General features: G+C 37.5%; 1 protein-coding gene across 1 annotated transcript in view; it reads left to right on the top strand.

The window, feature by feature from the left end:
* ITFG1 (integrin alpha FG-GAP repeat containing 1) overlaps nucleotides 1-9,496 on the top strand; it is a 285,005-nt gene extending 275,509 nt beyond the window's left edge. The window contains exons 17-18 of the mRNA XM_040253601.1: nucleotides 4,596-4,713; nucleotides 8,093-9,496. Of these exons, the coding sequence (XP_040109535.1) occupies nucleotides 4,596-4,713; nucleotides 8,093-8,152 (178 nt within the window). The 3' untranslated portion in view covers nucleotides 8,153-9,496. The remainder of the gene's footprint in view (nucleotides 1-4,595; nucleotides 4,714-8,092) is intronic.
* The last annotated feature ends 13,128 nt before the right edge of the window (nucleotides 9,497-22,624 follow it).

The raw sequence follows: 22,624 nt of genomic DNA on the forward strand, positions 1-22,624 counted from the left end.
TATTTCTCCACTGATCTCCAGTAGCACATTGGGCACCTACTGACCTGGGGAGTTCCTCTTTCAATATCCTATCATTTTGCCTTTTCATACTATTCATGGGGTTCTCAAGGCAAGAATACTGAAGTGGTTTGCCATTCCCTTCTCCAGTGGACCACGTTCTGTCAGACCTCTCCACCATGCCCGCCCGTCTTGGGTGGCCCCACAAGGCATGGCTTAGTTTCATTGAGTTAGACAAGGCTGTGGTCCTAGTGTGATCAGATTGACTAGTTTTCTGTGATTATGGTTTCAGTGTGTCTGCCCTCTGATGCCCTCTTGCAACACCTACCATCTTACTTGAGTTTCTCTTACCTTGGACGTGGGGTATCTCTTCACGGCTGCTCCAGCCAAGTGCAGCCGCTGTTCCTTACCTTGGACAAGGGGTATCTCCTCACCACCGCCCCTCCTGACCTTGAACGTGGAGTAGCTCCTCTTGGCCCTCCTGCACCTGTGCAGCCACCGCTCCTTGGACAGTGGGTAGCTCCTCCTGGCAGCCACCCCTGGCCTCGGGCGGGGGGTAGCTCCTCCCGGCTGCCACCCCTGACCTCGGACGTGAAGTAGCTCCTCTCGACCACTCCTGCGCCATTGCAGCCTTGCAGTACTTGGATGCAGTCTCAAAAAAGACAGAATGATCTCTGTTCGTTTCTAAGGCAAACCATTCAATATCACAGTAATCCAAGTCTACGCCCCAACCAGTAACACTGAAGAGGCTGAAGTTGAACGGTTCTATGAAGACCTACAAGACCTTTTAGAACTAACACCCAAAAAAGATGTCCTTTTCATTATAGGGGACTGGAATGAAAAGTAGGAAGTCAAGAAACACCTGGAGTAACAGGCAAATTTGGCCTTGGGAGTACGGAATGAAGCAGGGCAAAGGCTAATAGAGTTTTGCCAAGAGAACGCACTGGTCATAGCAAACACCCTCTTCCAACAACACAAGACTCTACACATGGACGTCACCAGATGGTCAACACCAAAATCAGATTGATTATATTCTCTGCAGCCAAAGATGGAGAAGCTCTATACAGTCAGCAGAAAGGAGACCGGGAGCTGATTGTGGCTCAGATCATGAATTCCTTATTGCCAAATTCAGATTTAAACTGAAGAAAGTAGGAAAAACCACTAGACCATTCAGGTATGACCTAAATCAAATCCCTTATGATTATACAGTGGAAGTGAGAAATAGATTTAAGGAACTAGATGTGATAGTTAGAGTGCCTGATGAACTATGGACTGAGGTTCATGACATTATACCGGAGACAGGGATCAAGACCATCCTCATGGAAAAGAAATGCAAAAAGAGCAAAATGGCTGTCTGGGGAGGCCTTACAAATAGCTGTGAAAAGAAGAGAAGCGAAAAGCAAACGAGAACAGAAAAGACAGAAGCATCTGAATGCAGAGTTCCAAAGAATAGAAGGAAGAGAAAAGAGCCTTCCTCAGTGATCAATGCAAAGAAATAGAGGAAGACAACAGAATGGGAAAGACTAGAGATGTCTTCAAGAAAATTAGAGATACCAAGGGAACATTTCATGCAAAGATGGGCTCAATAAAGGACAGAAATGGTATGGACCTAACAGAAGCAGAAGATATTAAGAAGAGGTGGCAAGAATACACAGAAACTGTACAAAAAAGATCTTCACGACCCATATAATCACGATGGTGTGATCACTCACCTAGAGCCAGACATCGTAGAATGTGAAGGCAAGTGGGCCTTAGGAAGCATCACTATGAACAAAGCTAGTGGAGGTGATGGAATTCCAGTTGAGCTGTTTCAAATCCTGAAAGATGATGCTGTGAAAGTTCTGCACTCAACATGCCAGCAAATTTGGAAAACTCAGCAGTGGCCACAGGACTGGAAGAGGTCAGTTTTCATTCCAATCCCAAAGAAAGGTAATGCCAAAGAATGCTCAAACTACCGCACAATTGCACTCATCTCACATGCTAGTAAAGTAATGCTCAAAATTCTCCAAGACAGGCTTGAGCAATACGTGAACCGTGAACTTCCAGATGTTCCAGCTGGTTTTAAAAAAGGCAGAGGAACCAGAGATCAAATTGCCAACATCCGCTGGATCACTGAAAAAGCAAGAACATTCCAGAAAAACATCTATTTTGCTTTATTGCTATGCCAAAGCCTTTGGCTATGTGGATCACAATAAGCTGTGGAAAATTCTGAAAGAGATGGGAATACCAGACCACCTGACCTGCCTCTTGAGAAACCTGTATTCAGGTCAGGAAGCAACAGTTAGAACTGGACACGGAACAACAGAGTGGTCCCAATTAGGAGAAGGAGTACGTCAAGGCTGTATATTGTCACCCTGTTTATTTAACTTATGTGCAGAGTACATCAAGAGAAACGCTGGGCTGGAAGAAGCACAAGCTGGAATCAAGATTGCCGGGAGAAATATCAATAACCTCAGATAGGCAGATGACACCACCCTTATGGCAGAAAGTGAAGAGGAGCTAAAAAGCCTCTCGATGAAAATGAAAGAGGAGAGTGAAAAAGTTGTCTTAAAACTCAACATTCAGAAAATGAAGATCATGGCATCTAGTCCTATTACTTCATGGCAAATAGATGGAGAAACAGTGGAAACAGCATCAGACTTTATTTTTCTGGGCTCCAAAAACACTGCAGATGGCGATTGCAGCCATGAAATTAAAAGAACGCTTACTCCTTGGAAGGAAAGTTATGACCAACCTAGATAGCATATTCAAAAGCAGAGACATTACTTTGCCAACAAAGCTCCATCTAGTCAAGGCTATGGTTTTTCCAGTAGTCATGTATGGATGTGAGAGTCGGGCTGTGAAGAAAGCCGAGCGCCGAAGAATTGATGCTTTTTAACTGTGGTGTTGGAGAATACTCTTGAGAGTCCCTTGGACTGCAAGGAGATCCAACCAGTCCATGCTAAAGGAGATCAGTCCTGGGTGTTCTTTGGAAGGAATGGTGCTAAAGCTGAAACTCCAGTACTTTGGCCACCTCATGTGAAGAGTTGACTCATTGGAAAAGACTCTGATGCTGGGAGGGATTGGGGGCAGGAGGAGAAGGGGACGACAGAGGATGAGATGGCTGGATGGCATCACCGACTCAATGGACGTGAGTTTGAGTGAACTCCAGGAGCTGGTGATGGACAGGGAGGCCTGGCGTGCTGCAATTCATGAGGTCGCAAGGAGTCGGACATGACTGAGCAACAAAACTGAGATAGATAAGAAAGTGAGAAGAATGACTGCTTCTGACTAAGAAACTGAGTATTGGCCCTTTGTTGAGTATTTTTTATTACCAAAATTCCTTTATTCATTTTTAATCTATTTTTAAATTAGAACCACCAAAAAAATCTCATGAAAGGACTTTTTCTTAAGTATGAAGTAAGGTACTGAGAAGAGTTATCCTCAACTAGTTAACAGTATTTAAGGTTTTCTTCCTCTGAGTTTCTGGGAAATTCTGTTGTAGCCTTTCTTCCATAAGCTCAACATTTTTCATGTTTCTCTTGCTCTTTCTGAAAAACAAATGTTCTTTTCAAATTTATGTACATAATAAAAACCAAATTGATTTTAGTTTGAAGTATACTTTGAGATTTATTGACTAGAGGTTAACTTACAGATCAGTAAATTTTAATTATCCCCACATAAGTCAATCACTGCTTGCAATTTATCAGAATAATTCTTAGCTTTATTAAAATTTAAAATGAAAATATATCCATTATCTATTTTCAGAGAAACCAAAAAGTTCTTTACATATAACCACCTGCAGTGTTGGTCATACAGACTTCAGTTTTAGGTTTTTCATGGTTTTCAAGGGTTTTGAGGGTTTTATGTGGACTGTTTTAGAAGAAAGAGCTAGTTATATTATTTATGCTAATGTTTGTATATTGCCATTGAGGGAATAAAATCATTTTGTAAGAAGTCTCATAGTGCCATTGTAATATTGTAAACCTTCCAATATGACACTTTGCACAAGTACTTATCTACACCTGCTTGGACATATGGTTATTTTACTTAGTCATAGTAAACATGTGAATAAGGGTCAAAAAATAAGATATAGAAATCTTATCAAAATCATGTGACAATTTAACCTTAAACTTCAAGGTTTCAAATTCAGCACGTCAAACAAGACATAGAAAGAATGTCTAAAATTGCCCAAAGTACCCTTAATAAGTTTGTCAGTGGTGGTGGCGGTTGTTCAGTCACTAAGCGTGTCTGACTCTGCAACTCCATGAACTGTATGCAGCACGCCAGGTTTCCCTGTCCTTCACTATCTCCTGGAGTTTGCTCAAGAATAATTCTCACAGGAGCAAGGAAAATTATCAAAGCATTTCAATCAAAAATTGTTTTCTGTTTCATTTCTTGAAGTAAAATCTGAACTCTGCTGGTTTGTCAATATTCTTAACCCTATATAATTTTAATTGCTTTTGTTTCACTTGTAATGAATTGGATCGAGGTGGAAGAATTAATGAATGACTGAACTGATTATTGATTAATAAGAACTTTTGCTTTTTGGTCACAATAGAATTTTGTTATTTTTAAGTTAAAATGTGTAATTTTAATTCTTCTCTTTTCATCTACAGCTGGAGTGCCAAACTGTACCTTACACCAAGTAACATTGTTCTACTTACTGCTATAGCTCTCATTGGTGTCTGTGTTTTCATCTTGGCAATAATTGGCATTTTGCATTGGCAGGAAAAGGTTTGTTCACTTAAATGAAACTTTGATTATTTATAATAGTAATATGTTGCTTTTTTAACATTTTTTAAATCAAAAAACTATATCTTCAACTTTTTCACATGACTAAGATTTTCTGATTTTTCAAGTTCTGTCATATTATTGATGATAATTTCTTTCATCTCCTTAAGTTACTAATGTCTCAGCAATTCCTACAAATCAAAGAAAACTTTGTATTTTAAAATTTTGATACTACACAAAAGTAATAAAGTGAATACCCTCAAATCAACATGTATATCAAAAAGCTTAATTAGAAGTAGTTTCATAATGGCCTTAAAAATAATAATCATTTCTTAAGTGAACTTGTGTTCATTATTTGCTATTAATAATAAAGCCATGGACTTTTTTCCCAGGGAATAATAGCTATCTCTTTATAAAAAATTAGAGCAGAGAGAGTTTATGTGGGAAGTAACAAAGTGATAAACATCCTTTCCATCTATTAATAGAAGGTATTCTTTGCATTAAACAACACTGATTTCTGTTCTGTAGTATAACACCATAAATAATAATTAAAAACAAAACTCCAAAAGTATAATTTTATATAATATTAATGAGAAGCAAAGGGCTTTCACATAAATTTATTAGTAATTTAGATATACAGGAAAAAAGTTAATTTCTATTTGTATATGAATTCATTACACAATGAGGAGGTTCCAAAAATGTTCTCCAAAAAAGGGCTTCTTTGTCACAAAAATGTCTTCCTTTTTTGCACCTATTCCCTTTAGTTTGTTATGCTTATAATGATCATTTTTTAATTAAAATTACCATCTGTTTTATGTTACCAGTTTTAACTATGAAAGAGAATGTATTATTGTTCTAATAAATGTTCATAGGTTTGTCTGTCCAAAAACCACTCCTTCCATATAAAAAATGATAACAAAGTTACATATTCAGTTGATTTTAAAATTGCAACTTAAGAAGTAAGATCATGGCAGAAACCAATGCAACACTGTAAATTATCCTCCAATTAAAAATAAATGTTTAAAAAAGAAGAGGTAAGATCAGAGGTGACCCTATTTACTTTCATCTGAAGCTTCAGAACATAGTATGAAATATTATATAGCTCTAGACCTATGAAGGAAAAGAATTTTATTAATTTTACAGTAGGTCTGATTACAGTATAAACAGACTCACAATGATGATACAATGGCTAAAAACTGAAGTTTTAAATACAAGAATGGATCGAAATTCATATTTGTAAACTGCCTCTTCCTATGGTACTGTGGTTCTTCTTCCCCTTGGACCACTTCTCTTTCACCTATTGGCTGTTCTTTCTGCCACAGTGTCTGCCCTATGCCCTCTTCTTTATACACTTCTGCCACTTTGTTCAGTTCAGTCACTCAGTCTTGTCCAACTCTTTGTGACCCCATGAACCACAGCACTCCAGGCCTCCCTGTCCATCACCAACTCCCAGAGTCCACCCAAACCCATGTCCATTGAGTCAGTGATTCCATCCAACCATCTAATCCTCTGTCATCCCCTTCTCCTCCGGCCCTCAATCTTTCTCAGCATTAGGATCTTTTCCAGTGAGTCAGCTCTTTGCATCATGTGGCCAAAGTACTGGAGTTTCAGTTTCAACATCAGTCCTTCGAATGAACACCCAGGACTGATCTCCTTTAGGATGGACTGGTTGGATCTCCTTGCAGCCCAACGGACTCTGAAGAGTCTGCTCAGCTTTCTTTATAGTCCAACTCTCACACCCATACATGACCACTGGAAAAACCATAGCCTTGACTAGACAGACCTTTGTTGACAAAGTAATGTCTCTGCTTTTTAATATGCTGTCTAGGTTGGTCATAACTTTCCTTCCAAGGAGTAAGTGTCTTTTAATTTCATGGCTGCAATCATCTGCTACTTTAGTTTTATCTAAAATCATGGCATGAGCTATCACCTCAGATATGCCCAGCCTTCAGTTCAGTTTAGTTCAGTCACTCAGTCGTGTCTGACTCTTTGCAACCCCATGAACCACAGCACGCCAGGCCTCCCTGTCCATCACCAACTCCCAGAGTTCACTCAGACTCACGTCCATCGAGTCAGTGATGCCATCCAGCCATCTCATCCTCTGTCGTCCCCTTCTCCTGCCCTAATTCTTTCCCAGCCTTCATCTCTCTCTAAAGCTCCCTCCTTCCAACTGTCGCCATGACACTTCTACCCAGATCAATTACAAGCAATTTAAAACTAGTTTCTTTCTTACTCACCAGATTTACCAGTTGCCCTCCTGTCTGTGCCTTCATACAATCTCTGAAGCTGACTCCACTTCTGAATTCCTCACATCAGTACTTTAATTTAGTTCAACTCCTTATTGTACCTGCCTGTCCTCCCAAATTCCATTCTCTCCCCTCCACTCTATTTATCACATTGCTGCCAGATTACTCATCTTTTAGTCTTAATCATGTCACTCCTCTGCTCAAAAACCTTTGGTGCCTACCCCCTGCCTAAAATGTGTAACCCCATTAGCCTAGCCTTCATGGTACAGTCTTCCTTGTGACTCCACCATACACTTTTCCAACCTTTCTCTTACCAGTTGCTTTCAGATAGCCCATGCTCCTGCCAGACTTCCCAGGATTGTTCCTGCTCTTCCCCCATCTTATAGTGACTGTCCCTCTTAATTTCCATAAATGCTGTCTTTCAAAGCTTTCCCTTTCATCATGCCAACCAAAAGTAATCTCTCAAAATTTTGGTAACATTTTTCAGCTTTTATCCTGAACTAGAGTTATTTAGTATGCTTTGCTTATGTTTTAGTAACATTTTTTAATTTTTACCCTGAAATAGAGTTATTTAGTATGTTTTCAGTATGTTTTTCATTCTAGGCTTTAATAAGTTCCATGAGAGCAAGATACAAAACTGAGTAATCCCTCAAAATTCCAAGCACATGGGACTTAACCTAGTGGTCTAGTAGTTAAGACTCCAGTCTTCCACTGCAGGGGACACAGGTTCCATCCCTGGTCAAGGAACCAATATCCCAATGCAAAATCAATAGGTTAACCCCAAAATAATTAATGTACTTTAATAAAATTAGATTCAGCAGTATTAAGAACAGGAAAAATGTAATAGTTGATTCCATTCTTACAAAATCTCATGTTTACTCCTACTTTCAAATAAATAATATATAACAAACTAAGCTTTTAAGGAATAATGCTTGTTGGTTTTTTTAAATTCAATTTAAGAGATAATTATAGAATAGCTACTGTAAACTATAAAAATATTTCATAAGATTATTATATAATAAAATCACACTTTTACCTACTAATTGCTGAGGGCTTTTTTAACCACTTCATATTTCAGAAAGTCTTTGTTTGACATTTTCTTATCATTTATAAACCAGTCTAAAATTCTTTTTCAGAAAGCAGATGATAGAGAAAAACGTCAAGAAGCTCATCGATTTCATTTTGATGCTATGTGACTTGCCTTTACTGCTGCATAATGGAACAGCTATTCACTTGATTAACTGAAATGCTAAACTTGGCTTATAGAAGAAAATAGGAGATTTTGAATATTACTTATAAATGATACATCCCTTGATAATTACTGAAAACTGTTCAAATAAATATGGTCTGGATGTGTTACAGGTCTTTTTTAAGTGCTTTGTATACAACAGTTTTGGTTCTTTTTTCAGTTGTGCTGTACATTTTTTTTTTCCCTTTGTGGAATGTGTTGCATGTACTCAGGTGTTTATGTATTTATAATCTTATTAGAATAATGATGATGGGAAAAGACATGTAAATAAAAATTATTTAAATGAGCAAGGTTTTTTGTGTTCCACTTGAATCAATCTTGCTTCTTAGTCTAACAATGCAATTTATACTTCTGTGACTGTATCATAGGCAAAGTTCTTAACCATTCACCCTCATGATAGCAGGTGAGGGGTCTTTCACTGTTGTTATACAATATAGTGATTGGGTATTCTGGCTTTGGAACCACAGTCAGACTTGCTTTAAACTTTTGGTTACACCATTTACAAGCTGTTTGCTGAACTTGGCTAACTGCTTAAGCCTCAGTTTTCTTGTTTATAAACAGAGCTAATACTATTATGCAGTTGAGTTATAATATACATTAAATAGAATAATGTATACAAAGTACATAGCTGTACTCATAGCACAGAGTAAGGTTTCAATACGTGGTAGTTGTCATTACAGTTATTCTTAAATCATTTTTTACAGACTTCTGCGACTAATTATCAAAATATATAGACTTCATAGGATTTTCTTTTCAGGCATGTGAAAATCATAGTCTTAGGAAAGCCTAAATTCTTCATGGTTGACACCCTATATAAAGGTTTATTACTTTCTTATATTAACTGAAAATTATAATACCCTTTAAGAATTAATGTGCCCCAATAATTTTCATTTGAACACAGGTCCTTATCACATGGTAGTGAAAAGCATTTGATTTCTTGAAACATCTGGGAATGCAAATCTTCAATCACATTTCTATTCTCAAACGCTTGTAAGAGTGTAATTTACATTCAGACTTCAATGCAAATTTTTGTGAACTTCATCAAAAAGTTACATCTAAGTTTATATGTCAGTGCTAATAATTTCCTAACATGCAAATGAACATATGATGGATATAAAATATAAAAACTTGTTTGAAAACAATTTTGTTCTTCGTGTTTTTTTTCTTACAGTTCACTGAGAATGGCGTGTGTATAAGTAGTTTACTTTATGTACCTAAGCATGGCTTTATGTACCTAAGCATGGCTTTATGTACCTAAGTCTTCTTAATAAATATTCTGTATTGAAACAAAGTATTTGGGGGAATGTGTAAATAATTGCTTTGGCCCGTGATAAGCCTTAGAGGTTATGAGGTCCACATGCCTAACAGGGCTAGACAGGCATCTCCCAACTATAATACCCAGTTAAATTCACGAAACCTTCATCAGCCTACAACACTGGGCCAGGCTCTGTTTTACACTGTCCTTAAAGTCAGGTAGGTTTAGTATCTCTTATCTGATACAGCATGAGTTTTAAAACTCATTGTAGTCAGAGTCTATGAGGAATAGTGTTACAGGCAAATGAAATACTAATAACAAAAATACAATCAGTGACTTTCATGTTTCTGTATCTTGATACTAACCTTCAATGCAACATCAATGCCACTCATTAAGGGACAGCAAGTAAATGTGTCAGAATCATGTTCAGAATCAAATATAGCTGACCCTTGAGCAAAATGGATTTGAACTGCACAAGTCCTCTTAAAAGTGGGTTTTTCAGTACTTATGTACTACAGTAGTACACGGTTGAATCTGCAGATGCAGAACCTCAGATACAGAATCCAACAAGAAAGTTACACTTGGATATTTGTGTAGGTCAGCACATGCACTGTTCAAGAGTAGTGGAAAGAGCACAAGACTGAGGTCAAACTAATCAGGATTCAGAGCCTAACTCCCATTTTGCGACTTCTAGTCAGTCACTTTACCTCTTTGAGCTCTGGTTTCTTCCTCTATAGAGGAAGAAGATACTGAGTGGTACCTACCTTAAAAAAACTATTTTGAGTTTTAAGTAGCAATGTGTGCACAGAAGATATTTGGAAAGTGCTGGTTCTTTTCTTCTCTCCCACTTTCCATTGCAGAGACAAACAATAACTTAACATTTGACTCTCTTCCACTGACTTATATAATCCTCCTCCTCTGGGGAACTAGGAGTAATCAAGACTTAATAACCATTTGAAGATAACAATCACATGCAAACTTTTTTTCACTGTGCTTCAGTTTACTGCATTTCACAAATATTTTGTTGTTTTAAAAACTGAATGTTTGTGGCAACCCTGCATTGAGTAAGTCTATTAGTGCCATTTTCCAACAGCATTTGCTCACTTGATGTCTCTGTGTCACACTTTGGTAATTCTTGGAATATTGCAAAGTTTTAAATTATTGTTATAGTGACTTGTGATCAGTGATTTTTTAATATTACTATTATAACTAGGGTTTGTTTTTTGTATTTTTTAATCATTTTTTTTAATTTTTAATATAAATTTATTTTAATTGGAGGCTAATTACTTTACAATATTGTATTGGTTTTGCCATACATCAACATGAATCCGCCACAGATGTACACGTGTTCCCCATCCTGAACCCCCCTCCCACCTCCCTCCCCATACCAATAATAGCAAATGAAGCAACTGACAAAGAACTAATCTCAAAAATATACAAGCAACTCCTGCAGCTCAAATCCAGAAAAATAAACGACCCAATCAAAAAATGGGCCAAAGAACTAAACAGACATTTTCTCCAAAGAAGACATACAGATGGCTAACAAACACATGAAAAGATGTTTTTTGTATTCTTAAGGTATGTACATTGTCTTTATTTTTCTTTTTTTTGCTTTTTTTTTAATTTTTTTTTTTTTTTTTTTTTTTGCCACACCATGGGGTATGTGGGATCTTAGTTCCCTGACTAAGGGTCCAACCGTCATCCCCTGCATTGGAAACATGGAGTTTTAACCACAGGGAAGTCCCTAGGATGTACAGAATCTTTAAAAAGACATAATGCTATACTGTATAGACTACAATATAGTGTAAACAATGAAAAACCAAAAAAGCTCATGAGACTTGGTTTACCATGATATTCTCTTTATTGGGGTGGTCTAGAACCAAACCCATATCTCCAAGACATGCCTATACTTGCAAATACAATAAACACATTGTTAACACACCATTTATCTGAACTAACCCTTTATATTTCTCCATCTACCAGCCAAAAAAAAACTATTTTCAGAAACTTAATTCTCAAAATAGTTTCTACAAGAAGGCTTCAGGATTACTTATGAACATACTTTTTATACTCTTCCTACTCGATACAGTAGGAAGCTATTACAGCTAGATATACCTAGAGATTCACCCTCAGATTAAGTATCCATAAATCTGTGATATGCATCTCTCTACTAAAGACAGTGGTTACTAAACCAGCAAAGGTAAAAATGAATTGGCATCAAAGATACAGCCTTTTCAAGCAGAGAAATCCTACAGCAAAATGTTTCAAGATGGAGGAAAAATAAAATCACTAAGGATACTAGATTAAGTTATTTTAGAAAAACTAAAAATAATTTTACATATTGCTAAAAATAAGATCACCAAGGTAAATTAAGACAAATTTATACAAAGGTCCAGTGAAATAGTAATTGCAAAAAAATGAGTTTTATTCCATGTTTCAATTTTTTTCCTTTTGTTCTTTAGATGATCTCTAAGAAAGAATAAAAGTAAATGTTAATTTTTACAAATAGCTAGAACTGACTACTCAAAACTGAAAAACGAAATGTGTCCAAGAGACCCTGATTACTGAGGCTTAAGTTATGATTGTTGTTCGGCTGCTAAGTCCTGTCTGACTCTTTGTGACTTCATGGACTGCAGCATGCCAGGCTCCCCTGTCCCCTACTATCTCCTGGAGATTGCTCAAATTCATGTGCATTGAGTTAGTGATGCTATCTAACCATCTCATCCTCTGCCACCCTCTTCTCCTTTTGCCTTCAATCTTTCCCAGCAGCAGGGTTTTTTCTGAGTCGGCTCTTCGCATTGGTGGCCAAAATATTGGAGCTTCAGCATCAGTCCTTCCAATGAATATTCAGGGTTAACTTCCTTTAGGATTGACTGGTTTGATCTCCTTGCAGTTCAAGGGACTCTCAAGAGACTTCTCCAGCACCACAATTGGAAAGGATTCTTTGGCACTCAACCTTCTTTATGGTCCAACTCTCACATCCATATATGATTACTGGAAAAACCACAGGTTTGACTCTACAGGCTATAAGCAAAGTGGTGTCTCTGCTTTTTAATACAGTCTAGGTTTGTCACAGCTTTCCTTCTAAGGAGCAAGTATCTTCTAATTTCATGGCTATCATCACCATCTGCAGTTTTTCTGCAGCCTAGGAAGATAAAATCTATTTCCACTTTTTTCCCCATCTATTTGCCATGAAGTGATGGGAGCAGATGCCATGATCTTAGTTTTTTGCATGTTGAGTTTTAAGCCAGCTTTTTCAATCTCCTCTCTCACCCTCATCAAAAGGCTCTTTAGTTCCTCTTCACTTTCTGCCATTAGAGTGGTACCATCTGCATATCTGAGGTTGTTGATTATCTCCCAGCAGTCTTGATTCCAGCTTGTGATTGATTCACCCAGCCTGGCATTTTGCATAATATACTCTGCATAGAAGTTAAATAAGCAGGGTGACAATATACAGTACTCCTTTCCCAATTGTGAACCAGTCAGCTGTTCCATGTCCATTTCTAACTGTTGATTCTTGACTCATATACAGATTTCTCAAGAGACAGGTAAGGTGGTCTGGTATTCCCATCTCTTGAAGAATTTTCCACAGTTTGTTGTGATCCACACAGCCAAAGTCTTTCACATGATCAATGAAGTAGAAGTAGATGTTTTTCTGGAATTCCCTTGCTGAGCAATTTGATCTCTGTGCCTCTGAAAAGCCAGTTTGCACACCTGGAAGTTATCTCGGTTCATGAACTGCTGAAGCCTAGCTTGAAGGATTTTGAGCATAACCTTGCTAGCATGGGAAATGAGAGCAACTGTACACTAGTTTTTGACCATTCCTGTGCCCTACAGCCCAGGAGCCACAATTACTGATACCAACATGCTTTAGGGCCGTGCTTCCCAATGAGAAGCCTAAGCACCGCAACTAGAGATTAGCCCCTACTCACCGCAACTAGAGAAAAGCCAGCACAGCAATGAAGCCCTAGCACAGTCAAAAATAGTGAATTAAACTTAACCAGCCCTTGTGATGTCTTGCAGCCTATTTGCATCACCTAGCCAGTTATTTTAAAAGACTAATAAAGCAATAGATGAGGAGTGCTCTTGGTCAACACTTGTACTGCAGAGAGGAAAGAAGCAAGACTGGGCAGAGGTAGAAATGAAGTTGTGATGCACTGTCAGTGAAATGCCTCATACAGTGCTACAGTGAGTCTTGAGATAAAGTGACCTCTATTTCCTAACCTGTCCTAAGTTAGGGTAAGAAGACTGGGCCTTTATACCCCCACATTCATCAGTTATTGGCTATAGGCTGTCCCAAGAGCCTCTGTCAAGGAAAACAAAGCAGGCAGAAATAACTAACATCAGAAATGATAAAGAAGATATAACTATAAAGTATATATTAAAAATAGGAAGAGGTTAAGAACAATTTTATACCAATGAATTTGAAACAATAAAACAGACCAACTCCTATAAAAGCGTCACTAAAACAGATTCAAACAGAAAACCTGATTACTTCTCTGGTAGGTGCTATGATGTCCAGATCCTCCTTCAAAAATAAAGGATTTATTATCTTAATTTCTGAGAGTGCCTTCAACAGACGGCTGTCAGCCCCTTTGGGGCATCGCATTAGCTAAAGAGAGTAGACTCAACTAAGATCACTCCTCTCTTCTTGACACAGAAATCCTAAATGTGTATAAAATAAATATATAAAGCAAAACAGACATGTAAGGAGAAAGAGACACACCCCAATTTAGGTTGGAAATGTCAATTTTATTCTATAGTGAGTGATAGAAAATGTAGGCAGAAACTCAGAAAATTTACAGATGACCTGAAAAGCATTACCAATCAAGTTAACCTAATGAAATAGAAAACACTTCAACAAGAGCAAAACACAGACTTGCCGTACATGCACACGGAACATTCACTAAAAGAGATACTGATTTGGGCTATAAAAGAAACCTCTCCTAATTTAAAAGAACAGAAATTATACAAAGATCCTCAGGCTAAAACTGAACTAAATTAAAGAGATACCTGGAAAACACTCAAATATTAGAAATTAATGCACTTTAAAATAACTATGGGATTAAAGAAGAAGTCTCAAAGGAAATTTTTTTAAGTTTTTAACCAAATAAAAATACAACATAAAATTTGTAGGAGACAGAAAAGGCAGAGCTTAAAGGGAAATGTATAGCATTAAATGCATATATTAACAAAGAAAAAAGATCTAAAATCAGTAACCTAAGCTTCCACCTTAACTAGAAAAAAAAAAAGATTAAATCTAAAGCAAACAGAAGATAGAAGGAAATTATTAAAGCAGAAATCAATAAAAAGATGGTTCTTTGAAAAGATCAACAATATTGATATACCTCAAACCAGGGGAAAAAAGGAATAGACATAAATAACCAACATAATGAACAAAAGGGAAGACATCACTACTGATCCCACTGACATTAAAGGCATACTTCTTCTAATATATGAGGAATTATCTATGCCCATGAATTCAATAAATTAGATTAAATGGACCAATTCCTTAAAAGATTTGTTGTTGTTCAGTCACAAGTCATGACTGACTCATTGTGACCCCAACAGATTGTAGAATGCCAGGCTCCTCCTCTGTCCTCTACTACCTTCCAGAGTTTGCTCAAATTCATGTCCAGAGTGTTGGTGATGCTATCTAGCCATCACTTCTCTGCTGCACCTTTCTCCTTTTGCCTTCAATCTTTCCCAGTATCAGGCTCTTTTCCAGTGAATCGGCTCTTTGCATCAAGTGGCCATAGTACTGAAGCTTCAGCTTCAGCAACAGTCCTTCCAATGAATATTCAGGACTGATTTCCTTGAGGATTGACTGGCTTGATCTCCTTAAAGTCCAAGGGACTCTCAAGAGTCTTCTCCAACACCACAATTGGAAAGCATCAATTCTTCAATGCTCAGCCTTTTTATGGTCCAATTCTCACATCCGTACATGACTACAGGAAAAATCACAGCTTTGACTATATGGACCTTTGTTTGCAAAGTGATGTGTCTGATTTTAATATACTGTCTAGGTTTGTCATAGCTCTCCTTAAGTAAGCATCTTACAGTCACCATCCACAGTGATTTTGGAGCCCAAGAAAAGAAAATCCTTCACTGATTCCAATTTTTCCCCTTCTTTTTGCCATGAGGTGATGGGACTGGATGCCATGATCTTAGTTTTCTGAATGTTGAGTTTCAAGCCAGTTTATTCACTCTCCTCTTTTACCCTCATCAGGAGGCTTTTTAGTTCTTCTTCACTTTCTGCCATTAAAAGATACAAACTACCAAAACACACCTAAGGAGAAATCAATAAACACTATATCTATTTTTTAAAGTTAAATTTTCATATTAAAAACAAACTTTCCACCAAAGAAAACTCAATGGAGCAGATAGTTTCACTGGCAAATTTTACAAACATCTAAGAAATAATACCTATTCTATCCAGTATCTTGAAGAAAAAGAAGAGGAAGGAATATTTCATAACTCTTTTTAAAAGGTCAATATTTCTCTAATTCTAAATCCAGACAAAGACATTATAAGAAAATAAAACTACAGGCCAATATCCCTCATAACACAGATATAAAAATCCTCAACAAAACAGTAGCAAATTTTGTGCACAAATATATAAAAAAGATAATATATCATTACTGAGTGTTTTTCATCCCAGAATGCAAAACTAATTCACTATTTGAAGGGGAAGAAAGCAATATAATTTACCATATTTTAAATCAGAAAAACCATTTTATCCTCTCAATAGACACAGAAAGATAATTTGACAAAATCTAACATCCACTGTCAATTAAAAAAAAAAAAAACTAAGTAAACCATGAATAGAACCTCCTTAACCTATTAAAGGGCATCACTTAAAAACAAAAAAACTACAGCTAACACATACTTAATGGTGGGAGACTGAATGCTTTCCCTCTAAGATTAGGTACAAGGTAAGGATGTCCTCTCCCACTGATAATTTTTAACATAATACAGGAAATCTTTTTTTTATATCTGTTTTAATATAAGATCTTTTTTAAAATTTAATTGAAATATAGTTGATTTACCATATTGTGCTGGAAACCTTAATTAAAATAATAGGCCAAGAAAAGAAAAGAGAAGGCATACAGACTGGAAAGGAAGAAATAAAACAGTCCCTATTAGCAGATGACACAGTAGTCTAGAAAATCTATACACACACACAAGACCCTAGAACTAAGTGAATTCAGCAAGTTCAACAGGATACGAGGTCAACACAAAAAAATCAATCATATTCCTATATAAATGAAATGAGCAATTGGAAATTGAAATTCTTTTAAATATCACTTAAAATAGATCCCCAAAATGAATTTCTTATCTAAAATATAACAAAGCATGCATAGGATCTGTATGCTGAAATCTATCAAAGAGCGATGAAAGAAATAAAGGAAGAAATAAAAGTAAAGACATTGTGTTCATAGACTGGAAGATCCAACCTAGTAAAGATGTCAACACTCCCCAAAGTGACCTATAGATTTAATAACATCCCTATCAAAATTCCAACAGTATTTTTTGGACATAGATAAGATGATTATAAACTTTATATGAAAGAGTAAAGGAACTAGAATAGTTTCAAATAATTTTGGAAAAGATGGCAAAGTTGAAGGTCAAACTCCTGATTCTAAGACTTATTATGAAGCTATAATAATCCTATAATAATATAGGATAATGTGGCACTTGCAAAAAAAACAGACACATAGATCAATGGAACAAAAAAGAAAGTCCAAAAATAAGCCCACACAAATACAGCTGTTTGATCTTTGACAAAGGTTTAAAAGTGGTTCAGTGGAAGGTGGTCTTTGAAATAAACAGTACTGTTAGAATATTTGGTCATCCGTATGCAAAGAAAAAAAAGAACCTTGACCTAAACCTCACACCTCATACAATAATTAACTCAAAATAGATCATAACCTTAAATGCAAAACATAAAACTATCAAACTTTTAGAAGAAAACATACAACAACACATTCATGAACTGCAGTAAGCAAAGAGTTCTTAGAAATAAGACCAATAGTATGATCCATAAAAGAAAACAGTCTAAATTTAAAATAATTTTCATTGCCAAAAACGCTTTCAAGAGAATAGACAAGCTACATATGCAATGGAAATATTTGCAAATCATATATTCAACAGACATATCCAGAAAGTATAAAATGTAAAAGAACTCTCAAAACTAACCCAATTTAAAAGTGAGAAAAAACTTGAACACTGCCCCCAAAAATGATATATGAAGAGCAACTAAGCTCATGAAAAGACACTCAACATCATTTGCCATTAGGGAAATGAATATTAAGACCATATACCACTACATGCCTATTACTGTACCAAGAGACTTGCATTTGTTTCAATTTTAGTAAACAGGGTTAAACATAAAGTAAACAGATCTTTCAAAATGAGATTCTGGCTTGAATAATCACAACCTAAGTTTCTCAAGTAAATAGATGACCAGAAATCTTCCCGATAAGGTTCAAATACTTAAGCACTGGTTGTTGCTGTTTGTTAAGTCACTTCAGTCGTGTCCGACTCTGTGTGACCCCATAGACAGAGCCCACCAGGTTCCCCCGTCCCTGGGATTCTCCGGGCAAGAATGCTGGAATGGGTTGCCATTTCCTTCTCCAATGCATGAAAGTGAAAAGTTAAAGGGAAGTCGCTAAGTCGTGTCCAACTCTTAGCGACCCCATGGACTGCAGCCCACCAGGTTCCTCCGTCCATGGGACTCTCCAGGCAAGAGTACTAGAATGGGGTACCATTCTAAGCACTGGTAGAAGATAACATTTCTTAAAATTTTTCTTGCTTTGCAATTATACTAAGCAGAAATTTGAAAACAAGTTTCAGTTCAATTCAGTCGCTCAGTCGTGTCCAATTCTTTGCGACCCCATGAATCACAGCACGTCAGGCCTCCCTGTCCCATCACCAACTCCCAGAGTTTCCTCAAACTCATGTCCATCGAATTGGTGATGCCATCCAGCCATCTCATCCTCTGTCGTCCCCTTCTCCTCCTGCCCACAATCCCTCTCAGCATCAGGGTCTTTTCCAGTGAGTCAACTCTTCGCATGAGGTAGCCAAAGTACTGGAGTTTCAGCTTTAGCATCATTCCTTCCAGTGAACACCCAGAACTGATTTCCTTTATGATAGACTGGTTGGATCTCCTTGCAGTCCAAGGGACTCTCAAGAGTATTCTCCAACACCACAGTTCAAAAGCATCAGTTCTTGGGCACTCAGCTTTCTTCACAGTCCAACTCTCACATCCATACATGACTACTGGAAAAACCATAGCCTTGACTAGACGGACCTTTGTTGGCAAAGTAATGTCTCTGCTTTTGAATATGCTATCTAGGTTGGTCATAACTTTCCTTCCAAGGAGTAAATGTCTTTTAATTTCATGGCTGCAATCACCATCTGCAGTGACTTTGGAGCCCAAGAAAATAAAGTCGGACACTGTTTCCCTATTTATTTGCCATGAAGTGATGGGACCAGATGCCATGATCCTCGTTTTCTGAATGTTGAGCTTTAGGCCAACTTTTTCACTCTCCTCTTTCACTTTCATCAAGAGGCTTTTTAGTTCCTCTTCACTTTCTGCCATAAGAGTGGTGTCATCTGCATATCTGAGGTTATTGATATTTCTCCCGGCAGTCTTGATTCCAGCTTGTGCTTCTTCCAGCCCAGCGTTTCTCATGATGTACTCTGCATAGAAGTTAAATGAGCAGGGTGACAATATATAGCCTTGACGTATTCCTTTCCTAATTGGAACCAGTCTGTTGTTCCATGTCCAGTTCTAACTGTTGCTTCCTGACCTGCATACAGGTTTCTCAAGAGGCAGGTCAGGTGGCCTGGTATTCCCATCTCTTTCAGAATTTTCCATAGTTTATTGTGATCCACATAGTCAAAGGTTTTGTCATAGTCAATAAAGCAGAAATAGATGTTTTTCTGGAACTCTTTTGCTTTTTTGATGATCCAGCAGGTGTTGGCAATTTGATCTCTGGTTCCTCTGCCTTTTCTAAAACCAGCTTGAACATCTGGAAGTTCACAGTTTAGGTGACATCATTACCAGATGACCCAGTTTTGACTCCCTGGAGATAAGCCTTCTTCAATATCATTGGCACAGGGATAATTCTGGTCTATGACTGTATGAACTGAACTGCCTTTCCCTCCACCCAAATCCATATGTTGAAGCTCTAACCCAAAATGTGATTATATTTGGAGATAGGGCCTTTAAGAATGTAATTAAGGTTGAATGAGGTTATAAGAGTAGGATCTTAATACAATCGGACTGATATAAGAAGAGGAAAAGACATGAGTCTGTGGCTATGTGAAAACATAGCAAGAAGTCTGCAGTCTGCAAGCCAGGAAGAGAGGTCTCATCAGAAACCAACCCTACTGGTACCCTAATATTAGACTTCTAGCCTTCAGAACTGTGAGAATATAAATTTCTATTGTGTAGGTCACCCAGTCTATAACATGTAGTTATAGGAACACAAGCCAACTAATTCAATAAACTAAAAACAAATCCTCTTTTCCTTCCTTTAAAAACCCCACTGAAATCTTCATATACTGAACTCTTCATACAATGAGATTCTATATGATTTTGCTTTTCACTAAATTTCATCATTGTAGTCATATGTGCAAACTGTAAGAAAAACAGTATAAGACAAACCCCCCCTCCTTTTTTTTTTTTTACTACAAATAGATTTTCTATGTATCAGTTTGGCTATGTGTCAATTCCTATATCTTCGTTAGTTATGGTATATCTCTGTATTAGTCTGCTCAGGCTGCCATAACAAAATGTCATAAATTAAGTGATTGAAGCAACATTTATCTTCTCACAGTTCTGGAGGCTGGAATCCCTGATTAAGGCTCCAGCCAATTTGGTTTCTGGTAAGAGGGCTTGCAGGTTGCCGCCTTCTCATCAGGTCTTCACCCAGCACTTCCTCCATGCCTGTGCTCTCTACTGTTTCTTCTTATAAGACACTAATCCCATCAGGTCAGGGTCTCACCGTTATGACTTCATTTAACCTTAGAGGCCTCATCTCCAATACAGGCACACTAGGGGTTCAAACCACAACACATGTATTTTGAGGGAAACAGTCAGTTCATAACCATCTCTAAACATAACCTGCCTTTCTAGGCTATCATTTAATAAAATGTTAGAGCTCCCAAATTGCAGCAAAAGAGAGAGACAATAAAAATCTGTTTGGTACATAAACACGGAGATAAAATGCAGCATTTTTAAAGTAAGTCAATGCTCCACAACGCCATTCAAGTGCTACAGAAGACTTGGTCAGAGAAAACAAAATGTAAATTACAGGAATGATCTTGAGGAGTTTCAGAGACTAGATCTATGCCTGAAAGATCAAGCAAGGTACAATGAAAGCAGAGTTCTCAATCAAATGGGCACTGGAGGTAATCTGGGAACAGATTGGGTGCTACTGTATGGTCTTCCAGGGAAATAATATTTCAAAAACAGAACTCCCCAGCTGAGAGAGATGCAAACTGCTTTCCTTTTAATTTAGTCAACATATGGTCACACAGTAATCTCAGCTATGATCTGCGCTTTACCACATTCCGTGGAAAATCTACTATAGACAATTACATCCAAAAAATAGGTGTCTTAATAGGTACCACAAAATGAACATTCCCAAACCACTCCTTGGGAATCTACTCTCCAGCCAACATACTACAGAAAAGACTTCTTAGGTTTCACCAAAATGTTACTACCAGTAAGAGGTACTAGACTAAATGAAACAGTACCATGTATATACTTTGTTTTAACTACAGTTGTTTTAATCTGTCCCCTTTTATCTTCAACTCAACTGCCAGATTTATCTTTCCAGAACTCCACTGCTCCACTATTAAAAATTGCCCCTCTGGCCTCCTGAGTCAGGTATAAACTCCTTCACCTAGGAATTAAGCAAAATCCCCATAGACAAAACCCACCATATTCAACTTTATCTTCACTACCAATCACCACATTTGCCCCCAAAGAAAGATGCTTGCTGCTGCTCCTTGCCTGATGTGATAGCTCTTCTACCCTCTCTCCTCTCCACTTGGCATCCACAGCCTTTTGATTCTGTGTGTGTCACCTCCTTCACGAAGCATTCTCTGATGACATCATACACACATGGATTCTACTATCAGCCAATAATTATGCATTAAGAACCATTATTCCAAGGACTTCCCTGGTGGTCTTGTGGTTAAGAATCTGCCTTTATTGGCAGGGGGCCCGGGTTTTTGATTCCCAGTCAGGGAACATGGGAACTAAGATCCCACATGAAGAGGAGTAACGGAAGGCTGCGAGCCACAACTACTGAGCCCTTGCAAGGCAAGAAGACCCAGTGAAGCCAGAGAAAAATAAAAGTGCATTTAAAAGAAAAAAAAAAGAACCATTATTCCAGAAGCTGAGGGCTCCTTCCTCCTAATTCTTTTTGTCCACCACTGCCTGTGACTTAGATTTAATAATGTTAATACTGTCCTAGTCTCTCAATGAGTCACTTTATTCTATCAGTGGAAAAGGCTCCTAAAATGCTTTATTTACTAGTTGGTTCTTGCATGCAATATCAATTTAACTGTTGGTAATTTGTCCTTAAGAAGCCAAATATACACATTATGTATCTTTCATGGCACATGGTGAAGGGCTACCTTAATATTAACTGATGTTAAATATCCTTTCACTTGTAGACCTTGTTAATACTTTCTGAAGGATAGAAGGAAAGTTTCAGTTGCCACAATTTGTCCTTAACTTTGTTAGACAAATATTTATGGAGTTCCTACTATGTGTCAGATACAGGTATAAATATTCTCTTACTCTAGGGCCTTAATCATGGGTGTTTCCCCAGCACCTATCACAAGCAACTTGTTTTAATACTGTGGTAAATGAGATTCAGGTGATGAACAAATAAACAAGTAGTAGGTGGGCAAGGTAATTTCAGAGCATGATAATCACTACGGAGAAAATAAAACGGAATTAATACCACATACTACGCAGCTGTTTACAAATGTGGAGATTTGTTATCAGCAGAGTCAAGTGACACCATCAGCATGGCTTGGTGGCAAAGAGGGTATCTCTGGAGGCAGACGTGTTGGCTCACCACCCTGCCTCCTCCGCTCCCTGTGTGGCTCTGAACAAAGAATTTAACCTTCCCCGCC

This window comes from Oryx dammah, unplaced genomic scaffold (genome assembly GCF_014754425.2).
Source record: "Oryx dammah isolate SB20612 unplaced genomic scaffold, SCBI_Odam_1.1 HiC_scaffold_13, whole genome shotgun sequence".
NCBI lineage: Eukaryota > Metazoa > Chordata > Mammalia > Artiodactyla > Bovidae > Oryx > Oryx dammah.